This window comes from Gymnoscopelus braueri (assembly GCF_963280865.1).
Source record: "Gymnoscopelus braueri genome assembly, chromosome: 21".
Classification (NCBI taxonomy): Eukaryota; Metazoa; Chordata; class Actinopteri; order Myctophiformes; family Myctophidae; genus Gymnoscopelus; species Gymnoscopelus braueri.
The window spans coordinates 25097545-25111544 of NC_137623.1; the positions used below are offsets into that span (position 1 = coordinate 25097545).

Sequence of the window (14000 nt, forward strand, 5' to 3'; positions counted from 1 at the left end):
ATTTGAGAACCCCTGGTTTAAAAAGGTTGGAAGCAAGCCTAAATAAGCAAGTACACGTTAGAAACAAGCCCAAAAAAACGCAACCACAAGCAACTTACCAGAAAAACAAGCCCAAAGTCGCTCATAATACGCGGACATGGCAACACTGCCAGTGGTGCAACGCTGTGTCGTTCGACTAGACCCAAACAACATTAGATGCACGAGTTCCTACCTTAACATTAGGATGGATTAAGATGGCTTTATTTCAGTGGTTCTCAACCTTATATACCCTTAATATACCCCCCCCCCCATTGGTGTGATGACTATCACACGGTTTTTCATCTTTTGTTGCCTCAAAATGTCCAAAACCAAGAATTTCACTGTTTTGGACGAAATGTAGCGTTGTAAATTTAACAAGCTGTCCATTTTAGTTTTGTTTATGGTGGGGTGCCCGGGGGCCTTGGGGCCAAACTTTACAAAGCTACTGAATATTTCCTGTCGTTTGTTGACTACGGTTCGAGGCATTTACCCTCATCTTGCACTTTATACGTAGCTCTGGTCCCACCCAGATAAGGGCGTCTGCTAAATTGCTAATTGTAATTGGTCAGGGTACTAAAGTAAAGTACCCTGACCGTAATTAATGTTTGATGAACATTTGTGTGTGAGTCTTGATTCTTGTTGAGTCACATTATACGTGTCGTTTGGTTCATGGCATTTGTTACATTCTCCCTCTCTCTCTCCTAATTATCCTACTTTTAATAAACTTGGACATCGATTCGATTGACTGCTCTTTTAAATTTAAAAGTAATTGCTATTCCACGTGTGTTTATTCCAATTTTGCCAGCTCTTTCCAGCCAGGCCCTTTTTCTGCAGCGAGCAGCAAATCGCACGACATTTTGCGACAGTGCCGCGCGCGAATACGGCCGTTACCGAGAGAGTAGAGTGCATCTCTGGTGAGATACCGGCTGAGAGAGAAACGCAGCAACAAGAGAAAGAAAGGAATAATCCCGATCGTGGAGAGTCGTTTTACTCCTTTGCTTATCGTCCATAAACCGTGCATCCTCCGTTTGAAGCGAAACATTCACACGTGTCCGCTGAATTAAAGCCAGAATCAGCGCCACAGGGGCGACAAAGCAGCTAAACTACTGAGCTTGTTGAACTAGTAGCCCCAGCTCAGCTCAACTGCCTCCCGAGCGGAGCTTTAATAAACACGCACACACACACACACAGGCGGGGAATCTCACCACCACAACAACAACAACAACAACAACAACAACAGTGAAAATGGACTATGACTTTAAAGTGAAGCTGACCGGCGAACGGGAACGCGTCGAGGACCTGTTCGAGTACGAAGGGTGTAAAGTGGGAAGAGGCACCTACGGTCATGTCTATAAAGCCAAGAGAAAAGATGGGTGAGTTGGTTGATGAGCAGCAAGCAGCAGCAAGGCCTTCAACTACTACTGCGAGGAGCTGGTTGAATGAGCAGATCTACAAGCTCTATAATGATCTACAATCCCACAACACTTCGCAACGCGAGGCTGTGTGAGCTTGTAGATCGGCCATTTTCACATTTTTTAAATATTTTTTGACAATTTGGCCCAATGTTTGGCCAGTTTTTGTTGTACGGTTTGCTGATTACTTTTGATGCAGTAATGGTCTTTTATTTTTTGAAGTCCTTAAATTGTCACTTCACTGTCATCTGGGGACCCCCCCCCCCCAAAAATCATGTGGGAGTCCCGGCCCACGGGTTGAGAACCACTGGGTTAACCCTCCAGTGGTTTTATTATTATTGTCTGGTTCTCCTCGGGGCTGGATGTGAATGCAGTTGGCATGCAGAGGAGGCTTGACAGAGGCTTGTGAAATGAGTGTGGAAAATGATAAAGGCAGACAATACCGCTTTATAATAACAGCATGTACGCTTTAGAAAGGTTCCATCATGTCCTAATAGTCTATTAACTGCAGTAGTGGCTCCGATGAAGGGTCTTGTCTTGTCTTGTGAAAAAGCATCGATGTGTCAATCCAGTGCTACTAACGCCTGCAGCATTAGGTTGTCAGGGTGATTTTTGGAATATATTTCACACAAGCATAGCTGTTCTTTAGCTACTACGATGCTCATCCCAATGGAACAGCAAAGCTTTCCCCCATTTCTGAGGTCTGTTTGTGTTTGGTAAAATAGTCGTTTTCAATTCAAAGAGTGTGAATTAGGACTTGTTTGTCAATCTTTGGCTTTCTGTCGTACTTAACCCTTTCAAAGGCAAGTACCTACAGTATAACAAGTACGTGTGTTTTTCCCTCACTTTAATTATAAGGTGTTATCATAATTATTTATGTTTATGGATGCCCATTGCGGAAGAATCCAGTGGATGAGACTCAAGATTGGTTAAATTAGCTATCATTTTCTTTTTGTAATTAAGGTTAGGATAATGCTCTCACTGGAAGCACAAATAATATTTAGTATACAATGAATGTGTTAATACGCTTTCTTTGGGCCTTTGGTATCCCTTTCCTTTACAATAACCCACCACGTCCAGAATTAACGTCAAGAATTTGTTAATTTCCCATCTATCGTTTATTTGAGATCTAAGGCGAATCCCCAGCCCAGTTACCATCCAAATTTGGACTGGACTCAAGCCGGAGGGAGCCCAGGGCAGCTGGAGCAGACAGGACCATACCGAGCCCATTAGTGTTGCCTGGACATGCTGGCGGCCGGAACCGCACTAAAGAGCCCTAAAGTGTTCAAAGATGTTTCTGTTCAGTTGTAGGAGACTGCTGTTTACTAAAGAGTCTCTCTGAGCTAATTTGTTGTGCAGAAGTCGGACACGGCCAGAGGAGACACAAAGCGTGGGTTTATGAGATGATTAAGGCCAGGAGGAGTGGTAACTGGTTCATGCAAGTGAAGGCCAGTCCCGGTGCTCTGTTTGTCCCATGCCCAGCTGCCAGACAAGGTCTGCTTCCTCTCTCTTTCTATTGTTTTGAGCCTCTGAGGTGAGCTTGATTACACAAATCTGGAGGTAATGCAACTCGGCCTCCTCGCAGCCTCTGTGCCAGCTGCCAAGTGCCCTCCCTCCGCTTTATGTTCCTGGGTAGACTGCTCTCGGGGGACATGCAGTCTGGTCTAGTGTTGATGTTACTCCATCTCCCTCTCTCTCTCTCTCGCTCTTGCTCTCTCTGGCTGTAGGAAGGATGATAAGGACTACGCCCTCAAGCAAATTGAAGGCACTGGTATCTCTATGTCAGCCTGCAGAGAGATTGCTGTAAGTGTGCTTTTTGTTCCGTCTTTTTTTCTTTTCATTTTGTTACAGGGTAGGGTAAGTTATATTTTCTATATTCTGATAATACTCATTGTTATAGATTCTATAGCAATAACTATTATCAGAATCTAGAAAGTTATAAAGTGTTTTTTCAGTAACGGGAGTCTTTCTTTGTCTCTCCAGCTCTTTGGTAAACAGAGAACACATTTTCAGGTCGGGATACCAATTGTATCCAATCGGGACAGAGAACTGGCAGGATACAGAATGAACAAGTGAAATTGGAAGTGATGACAGACAATGAAATGAGCAGACACATTTTAAGCTGATAATGGGTACTCTCTCCTGATTGGCTGAAAATGACGGGGAGACCCCTGTAACTGAACAAACACTCTATAGCAATGATTACAATCAAAATATTGAGCTTTCAGCTTTAAACAAAAAATCCAAAAATATCACTTACCCTACCTTTTAACTGTATTTCTGCCAGAGTTATTTCAGATTTTTAGCTGTTGGCTGCCAGAGATTTTTAATTGAAAAACAAAAAGTACTCAGGAGCCGAGATACAGATTTTTTAAGTTTTAAGTTAACAAGGAAGTGGATAGGAGTTTAAATCTTTGATATATCATATCTCCTTGGTCTTTGGGTCTAAAAATAAGAAAAAAACGAAAAAAAAAAAAAAAAAAAAAAAACTTTTTTTTTTCTTTTTTTTTTTTTTTTTAATAGAACGCATTTATGCGTTATTGGCAGGCAAGTGATGTATTCAATAGAACGCATATATGCGTTATTGGCAGTAAATGAGTTAATAAGCTTCAGGCATTTAATTAGCTCTTAATTATACTTGAGTCATTTATGCAACGCCAAAATTAAGAAAAATAAGTTGTATGGTATAAAAAAAACATTTACAATATTGAATATTTTAGGTAATTTGCTCTTAATGGCGTGTGTTTAACAAGCAGAAGGATAATAACATATATTTAGTTCACAGCTTCACCTGACAGTGTTTGTATATTGCAGCTACTGCGGGAGCTGAAGCACCCCAATGTCATCTCACTGCAGAAAGTGTTCCTGTCACATGCAGACCGTAAGGTTTGGCTGCTATTTGACTATGCTGAGCATGATCTCTGGGTAAGATGCAACCCCCCCACACACCTCAAATACTGCAAAATGTATTGCTATATAATTGTTTGCATAATATAACAGTAGTTATATGAGCTGATGTACTGTATATATGATATATTTTATGTGATACCTCTTCAGCCTGAGTACACAAGGATGGAAGGAGATAAGATGCTGATCCTTAAGATTTGCTCAGTCTGCGTAATAATTTTTTTCTGATTTGAACTTGATTTATAGACCAAACTGCAATCGAACTAAGACAAACACATTTCCATCTAATACAAATATTATACTCATTTATTTTATTTTATTATTTTTTATATTTAATTCTTCTGAGAAGATGGGCCCTTCACCCTGTTATCATTTATATAAATGTGTATTTATTTATTGAGACCAACTGTACGCAGGCTGCAAGGGTGATGCTAAGGGGAGGACATTTTGTATTTCTCATTTACTGTGTAAAGCCCTAACACACCTGCACATGCAAACAGCGAACACACACATGCTGCACAGGTCTTTGGGACATGGCTATGAGAGTACTGGTTAATGTATTACGTTTTTTAGCCTGGAATCCAGACTGATTCCCTCCGTGGATTTTCACTTAGTGAAACAAATCCACTGAACGCGGCAAATCAGTCTGTATTCCAGGCCACTAGTTTTCTTTCTCTCTTTCTTATTTGGATTTGGGGACAAACACAAGCATGCACAATCACCAGTATTATTCATACTGCTACTAGCACAGGGGTGTAAAACTCATTTGAGGTCACTGGTTTGATTGGGCAAAATTCGACTTCATGTTGGCCAAACCAGTTGTGCTCGTGCAGACCCACATGCGCATTTGTGCACACTGCCTTCGTGCACGCATGTGTTGCCTTCATTCTTTTTCAACCTGCACTCGTGTCTCAGTGTCTGCTACAACTACAAAATGTTTCACTTTACACATTTATTTTCTATAAAAAAGATTGCCTAGCTAGCATTATTTGTATGATCGGTATTACCTTCACAGTCATAGGTTACAAGAACAATGTGATGAGAGAATAAAACGTGATGCTATTTGGATGTTTTTGTTGGTCCACCCTTTTCATTAAGAAACTATTTGAAATCGAACATTAGCCGACACAAATGTAGATTTCGGGGGCGTAGTTAAAACAAACAGAACACCAGTTCAAATCCACCGTCGTGCATCCGGCTTTGTCGAGCGTCTACACGAACACAATATTGGTCCGTGTTTGGGGGAGGGAAGCCGGGCGGATATCGGTCATTGCGCGTACTCCTACGGGCTGGAGCGGCACCTGTCAGCGGGGAGTGTTGGGCGGGAGGAGTAGGACGAAGGCTCTACGTCCTCCTGGTGGGGGCTCCTGACTGGCAGGTGAGTCAGTAGGATACGACAGCAGTGACAACACAGAAATGTGTGTGGGGAGGAATTAATTGGCATAACGACTAAATTGAGGAGAAAAAGGGGTAAAAAATAATTGGCTACTCTAAATTAAAAAAGAAAAAAAACAACACCAGTACTTACGGGAGAGCAACAAACTAATCTGTTTCACCTCTGTGATAGGCCACTTTTCAGCTGCTGTGATAATTTATTAGTTGTAATTATTCTCACGGTGAGCGACATGCAGACTTCAAAGAGGAGAAGGGAACTGCATCGCTCTGGGACCAACACATTATCACTTTTTCTGGAAGTAACAGACTGGGGGGTTGAGTGTAGTGGTGTTAATTACCGTCTATTATTTTCTTAAGTACCCACAACAAAGCTACATGCAGCAAGACTGCAGTGAGAGTACAGATACATAGGCTAACAACACGGTTGTGAATAATTTCCTTCTTCACCAAATCATCTCGCAGGCATTATTGGACAGACACTTTCGCAGGCCTCCAGTTTGACACCCATGTACTAGCATGGTTTCGCATTCACTACATACGGATTACAGAAATGGGCTTTAACAAAAGTGGTGCTCCATGGAAAATAATCACTTCTCTGAGGACAAAAGAATAAACATAATAAATCAAATGTAACAGATGCATACACAGAATACATGCAATCATGTTCATGTGAATGATAAGCATCCAGCTTACAACAACCAACAACAACACTCTACGACGTAACATTTGAATTTCTCATTGTCAAGATGCAGAATTGAATTGTTGTTCACTTACCTAGGCCTCACAGAAGCGCAAACACTCCCCAGAAGCACCATTTTACTCATATTGCCTTGGAACATGAATGTGATGTTCACTGCCTACAAGAAGCCATAAAAGAAACAAAATGATTACGCTGATGAATATTGTCTTCCTTCCATAGCACATTATTAAGTTCCACAGAGCATCAAAGGCCAATAAGAAACCGTTGCAGTTGCCAAGAGGAATGGTGAAGTCCTTGCTATACCAGATCCTGGATGGCATCCATTACCTCCACGCCAACTGGGTCCTCCACCGAGACCTTGTAAGAGGATGAAGGGGGAGAGGAGAGGGTTTGAGATGGGGAAGGGGCGACTCATTTAAGTGGGAGGGTTATCATTTATCAGGGAAGACTGTAAACGGATGTAGTTGAAATTACAATGTGCTTTTTTTGTTTGTGACTGTGATATGGTGGTTGGACTACAATTTTAAAAAATACTGTTAATGTTTTTTTTTCCTTTGTCATGCTATTGTACTATTGTACTATTTATTGTCAGGAACCTTCACATTAATTGTGGAAATATTTTTTATATGAACATACCATTACCATAGCCTTGACTGATCTGAGTCATGAAATTGTTTCTCATGTGTTAAAATTATTTTAATGGTTTCAATCATTCATACCATTAAAACTAATAATGTCCATTGGAATGCAAAATGGACAAACTGCCATTTAGGTCCACTCCACTGATCGAGCACAGTTGGATTAGTTGGAATTGAAAGACCTTGCTGCTTGTAGGATGTACTGACAGATCTGGTCCACTAGAGGGCACTACTGTGGGGTTTTTGCTTAGGTTTTTATTATTATTTAATTGGATGCCACATCACTCATACAATAGTACAGGTATAGTTCAACACTGCAGCAAACTCACTTTTGGCCTTGTCAGTAGTTATGTGGTAGGGATCATCTAAGCATCTTTTATGACTGTTTCCCACAGAAACCAGCCAACATCCTGGTAATGGGTGAGGGGCCAGAAAGGGGGAGGGTAAAGATTGGTAAGCGTAAAAAACATATTTGACTCATGTTCATGAATCATATGTTATTCAAAATCGAACAATTAATTAACATTACATTTTTCTTTGCACTACAGCGGACATGGGCTTTGCACGTCTCTTCAATTCACCACTGAAGCCTTTAGCCGATCTGGACCCTGTGGTGGTCACCTTCTGGTACAGAGCACCTGAGCTGCTGCTAGGGGCCCGGCACTACACTAAAGCTATCGGTGCGAACTGTGGAAATGAATGCGTGTCTATGCATTAGTTTGTGTTGGAATTAATGTGTAAGTTTTAAGGTTACATCTGCTTCTCACAGACATCTGGGCCATTGGCTGCATCTTTGCGGAGCTGTTGACGTCTGAGCCCATATTCCACTGTCGCCAGGAGGACATCAAAACCAGTAACCCGTATCATCACGACCAACTGGACCGTATCTTCAACGTCATGGGCTTCCCTGCCGGTGAGATTCCAATGCTACCGTACCTGTGGGAAAATATGCTTAAAAAATGCTAGATATACTGTATATTTCTGTCCATTTATTTTACTCGAAAGTAAAAGTGATTATTATTTGTAAATTCATATCTGCTTTATATTATGGCAACACTTTAGATACATGATTACCAAGTTATCCACTCAAACCCTAGCATCTATATTCTAGGGGGAATAGCCGATCTACAAGCCCACAACGTGCCGCATTGTGAGCTTGTAGATCTGCTCTTTTCAGCAAACATATTTAGTGTAGCCCATGGGAGTACGGTCAACTAAGTATAGGGCCTATGGGAATACGGTTAACTAAGTATAGGGTTTAAGTGGTTAAGTGTGACATGGTTGTAGTTGTGATTAGGAGACATTTGCAAAATCATGCCACATTTTGTATTCAAAAGGAATGAAAACCCGTCATTAATCCAAATAAACTTATTTTAGGCAAGCAATGTGGTTGTACAACGAAGGGTTAATCCTGTCCTTCCTTGATTCTGACAGATAAAGACTGGGAGGACATCAAGAAGATGCCAGAGCACTCCACCCTGATGAAAGACTTCAGAAGGAACACGTGAGTCTTGACTGTGCTTTTGTGCTGTCCTCGTTTAAAAGAAATATATTTTCAACAGAAAAACCTGTAGACGTATGACGAGCGTAACTAACTAAATGTGTGCTCCTCTCCTCTGTTCCAGATACACAAACTGCAGCCTTATAAAGTACATGGAAAAACACAAAGTCAAACCCGACAGCAAAGCATTCCACTTGGTGAGCATTCGGACTCGTCATCGCCTCAGCAATAGAGCCATGACATGAAAACTCCCTTCATGCAGTTACGATGGCTGGTGAAATTGCGTGTCGCAAATCAAATTTTAGCTGTAGTTGCTTTCCCTCTGACACGTCGGAAAAGGTCAACGCCTACAGTTCCCTGGTTTGTATTTTATGGTTTCTTCTAGCCATGGTGTGTGTTGCGGTCTAACGTTGTTTGAACATTTTCAAAGCTTCAGAAGCTGCTGACGATGGACCCCATCCGCAGGATCACATCTGAGCAGGCCATGCAGGACCCTTACTTCCTGGAGGAACCCCTGCCCACCTCTGAGTAAGTGCATCGCACACATTTGTATTTCTATACTTGACAGGACATCGACATTTTAGGACGGCATTGAAAATAGCAGATCGGGTTAGTGTAAGTCGGACATTTGTCGTTGCATGACATCGCTGCACAACAAAGTATAAAATACAAGGGAAAACTCTAACGCAACCCACCTGAGATCTAAATGTCTAATCCTAATGCTTACCCCAACTGGAAACTTCCTAATTGTAATCCTAACCCCCCAAATCTTTTTTTTTTAACCATAAAACGACCATTGACAACCTCACAATGATGGTTTCTCAAATTCTACTATACTTGTGGTGACATTTGTCTCTCACAAGTATAGTAATTCGAGTACACACCAGCCAGACCGCCTTACGCTCCTGCTTAGCTTGATGCACATGACCCCATGGTGCTCTAGCATGTTGATCCGTGCTCGAGGCTTAATTAGCTCAAAGTCATGGGAATAAATGATTGAAGTTGACAATCCTCTTTGCCCACAGTGTTTTTGCTGGCTGCCAGATCCCCTACCCAAAGAGAGAATTCCTTACAGAAGAGGAGCCAGAAGATAAGGCAGAGAAAGTCAGAAATGTACGTACCTATTTACTCACTAATGCAGCAATATCACAAATATTACATGGCAACCTGGTGTTATTTCTGTATTGAGTTGTGTACAGTTGATGAAGGCTTTTTCCGGTTGCTTGTAGAAAAACCAGCAGCAGCAACAGGCGAACAACCACACCAATGGGGCGGGGCATACCGGTAACCCTGACAACAGTCACGCCCAGGGCCCGCCTCTGAAGAAAGTGCGAGTGGTCCCGCCCACCACTACCTCAGGTGGCCTCATTATGACCTCAGACTACCAGGTATGATTCCCATAGAAACACACACATATCTATTTCTGTACTTGTGAGGAGGACATAAACATTTTAGCCCTGAAAATAGAAGAACATTTGACGATTTTGCTGCACGTTCTAAGCTTGTAGATCTGCTGTTTTCCCGTTGTGACATCGCTGCACAACTAAAATTGGGTGAACTCTAACCCGAACTCTAGCTGTCTAATCCTAACCCTAAACCCAACCTGAATATTTTCCTAATTGTAATCCCAAATCTCATATTTAACCTTAAAACAAAAACATTTCTCGTGAGGACACACACACACAGTGTTTTCTGGTGTTAGAAAATTCTGTGTGAAAGTAACTGGGCTTAACTTGCTAGTGACACGGATTGAGTCACCCTGCGGCAGGAAGGTCAAATGTGAAAATCCCAACTGACTGATCTGTTAAAAAAACATGTATGCAATATACCTGTGGCTAATGTCACCAGGTACGTCAGGAATAGCTTCTTTATCGATCTTCCGCTTCCCTCCACAGCGCTCCAATCCACATGCTGCCTACCAGAACCCGGGACCAAGCACATCACTGCCCCAAAGCAGCATGGGATACTCCTCTACCTCCCAGCAGCCACCGCAGTACTCCCACCAGACCCACCGCTACTGACCCCCTCCCTTGACACACACTACCCTTTCACCCTCACTGTGCCCGCCTGGGAGAATGTACTGAGGGATGTGGGGATGTCCATGGCAACAGCCCTCCCCCTGTTCCCCCACCAACACCACCACCTTACCATCTTCCCTGCAACAGTCTACTAGGTCAAAACAACAACAACAACCCACAAACTTATAACCCCCCCCCCTCCTCCCAGCATAGAAGCACTGGTAAACAGCAAAACCTTCACTGGTGGAGAGCGAGGCGGGAGACTGAGGAGAACGGATACCGTCACCACCTTCATCGTTGCCGTGAGTTTGTGAGCATAAAGAAGAGAACCCGGATGGTTTCTGTGACTCGGCCATGCCAAAACGAGCAAAACACAAGAAACGGATGATTATCGGAGGAAACCCTTGTCGATCTGTTCCTTCTGTCACCTCGCCATCATCCACCACTCTGCCTCCAGACCCCCACCCCCCCTCCCCTCCCCTTCAAGCTTGGATGAGACAAAAAAAAGCTGCTATGTGACTGCCAGCATTGACGGAGAGTCCCTGTCCGTCTGTCCTCCTGTCCGTTTGTCTGTCTGTCTGTCTGTCTGTCTGTCTGTCTGTCTGTCTGTCTGTCTGTGTGTGCGTGCGTGCGTGCGTTGCAAGGGCCTCAGCTGTGGACCGAACTGAGCTGCTGTGAAGCATGCTGGGAGGATGCGGAGCCCCCGCAACAGTGATGTTGAGGGTTTTCTTCAGAAAGGACGATAGAAAAAGAAAGAAATACAGGAGAAAAAAATGATTTTAGTAGTTTATAATTTAATCAGTTTTAATGGTTTTGTTTTCATGGCAAGAGTTGCAGAGCAGCTTCCATTGGCTGACAGATCAGCTGTTTTATGCTGTGGGCTAAGCCTTAGAACTTCGTGAGAGAACCAACCAATTGCGTGGAGGACGACAGGTGGGACCTGCATTGTACTGTATTGTATTGAAATATTTTACATGAAGCAAGTATCCTGACAATAAAAGTGGAAGCATTGACATTGCTATTTTACTGTGTGTATGTCTGCGCCAGTGCAAGTGCATGCACACGATACGTAGGCCTGTCAAAATTATTACATAATCACCTAATAGCAATTATTTGAGAATCACCCTGCAAAGGGTCTATTCAAAGTTCTGTTATAAATAGACTAGCAATTCATGTACACTTAAGAGTTAGACATGTAAAAAAAAAGGTCCACATTTATTTTATTTTTTCATCACAAATGACATCGCAAATTTAACATCTACAATAAATGTTTGTTTATTTTTTGCAATGAACCAAAATTATACATTATACATTTATATATGTATATATATATATATTTATATATCATTTGACGGGGGGATCAAGGTAGCTCTAGATAAAAAAAACTTTGTATAACATAGTCCACAGTGTATGTTTCTATTTCTACATGAATATACTTACAACAGTATGTCTGTCACTCAGGCACTACCCACACAGCTTGTACAACAAACACAGTCAAAAGCTTTCCCCTCTTCTTCCACAAATAGAACCATAATTAAACTTTAATGATAAAACTACTCACTCTTTCCCGATGGGTTAAACTCTACCGCTTTCCTATGAACACCTCTGCTGCTCTTTGTGAGACCGTCGTCATACCAGTTCCCTCAGAACATTTTCATTCATCTTCTACACAAATGGTTCCAGGGTGGTCCCCAGCTAAATGTGTTAATATAGCATCAAAATCAGTGTAACCAGCCCTGTATACATGGCTATTTTCAAAAACATTTGACATTTCGTTTATATTGTTTAAACGTTTTTTACAACACAAATCATGTAGAGGTCCCTGGCACAAAATATTTTCAGATGGCATGGCATGGGGGGCCTGCGGCCAAATGCATATTAATGTGGGGGTCCTTGAGATGAACACGTTTGAGAAACACTGATTTACACGTACACATCTGTATTTAGAGCAGTGTTTCTCAACCTTTTCAGGCTGTGACCCCCCCAAAATAATCATATTTGAACTGGGGACCCCCCAAAATAATCATATTTGAAATGGTGACCCCCCCACCCTGATAGGCACTTGGAATTGTAGGAGTTGAGGCATTACATTTAGAAAATGGCAGATTGGCTATTTTGATTTTTTTTGCCTCTTTCTTGTACTGTGACCAGTTTTACTGTATAGTTTGATGCAGTATTAAATTAAAATGTCAGGTCTTAAAAAGGCCTTGAATTGTCACTTGACTGTCACCTGGGGACCCCCCAAAAAAAATCATGTGGGGTCCTGACCCACAGGTTGAGAACCACTGGTTTAGAGCATAGCTTCAGGTACCATGAATAGAAGGTTCTCAGGATGTAAGCTCATCTATTTCAGTCCAGACAAAACCAGCCCTGCTCATTCAACACAGGCACAGCACACTCACATCACCCAGAAAACATGTCTGGATGATTGGACATCTGTTATTTGGTGCTCTATAAATGCGTTTTTAATATTATTAATCCGATTCCGTGCCTTAAATTTGTATGATTCTGAGAAAGATTGATGATCATAAAAAGAAAACGTAAACTCTTCAGCACACCCAAATTAACCCCGCCCTCGGTGTTGCCAGATTCTGCTAGAGAAATAAGCACCAAGTCTATGAAAACAAGCCCAAAATAAGCAATTTAGGCCACATGAGCATAGTCTTTAACCCTAAATACATTGGTTATTTGAAAATAGCCAATTTATACATGCGACGCGTTGTGAGCTTGTAGATTGGCTATTTTCAAAGAAAGATTTTAGGGGGAAAGTGAAAAGTATGGATTATTTTCAAATCCACACAAATCTTGTATGGTATGGAGGTGTCTTGCACAAAGTATTATCAGAAGGGGGGGGTCTGCGTACAAATACATATTAACATTAGGAACATTAGGAAATAAGGCCAAATAAGCAACTACATTTTAGAAACAAGCCCAAAAAAACGCAACTACCGATATTTACAAGCAACTTTACAGAAAAAGAAGCTCAAAGTAGCTTATAATCAGCAGACCTGGCAAATCTGCCCGCCCTCTCCACCCCCCTCTGGGTGCAGCCACACATGATGGGATTCCCGTCGTAACACGGGCGGAAGTCCCATACACACCCATGTTATCGCGACCGTTCTTCCGGTTTTAAACTTAACATGGGTGTGTATGGGACTTCCGCCCGTGTTACGACGGGAATCCCATCATGTGTGGCTGCACCCACTGGGTGCATACACACATGATGGGATGGGATGGGATAGACGGGCGGAAGTCCCATACACACCCATGTTATCGCGACCGTTCTTCCGGTTTTAAACTTAACATGGGTGTGTATGGGACTTCCGCCCGTCTACCGTCCGTAGACGGACGGTATCCCATCATGTGTGGCTGTACCCACACAGAGCCAGAAAGGGGAAATCTCCCCTGTCG

At 42.3% G+C, this 14000-nt stretch overlaps 1 protein-coding gene across 1 annotated transcript; it reads left to right on the top strand.

The window, feature by feature from the left end:
• Positions 1-914: 914 nt before the first annotated feature.
• cdk8 (cyclin dependent kinase 8) lies at positions 915-11604 on the top strand. The gene is made up of 13 exons (XM_080417210.1): positions 915-1391; positions 3158-3233; positions 4245-4355; positions 6652-6792; positions 7466-7523; positions 7619-7750; positions 7840-7983; positions 8505-8574; positions 8696-8768; positions 9002-9099; positions 9597-9684; positions 9801-9959; positions 10467-11604. Exons 1-13 carry the CDS (start codon positions 1264-1266, stop codon positions 10590-10592), a joined length of 1404 nt encoding a protein of 467 aa, XP_080273336.1. The 5' UTR covers positions 915-1263; the 3' UTR covers positions 10593-11604.
• The last annotated feature ends 2396 nt before the right edge of the window (positions 11605-14000 follow it).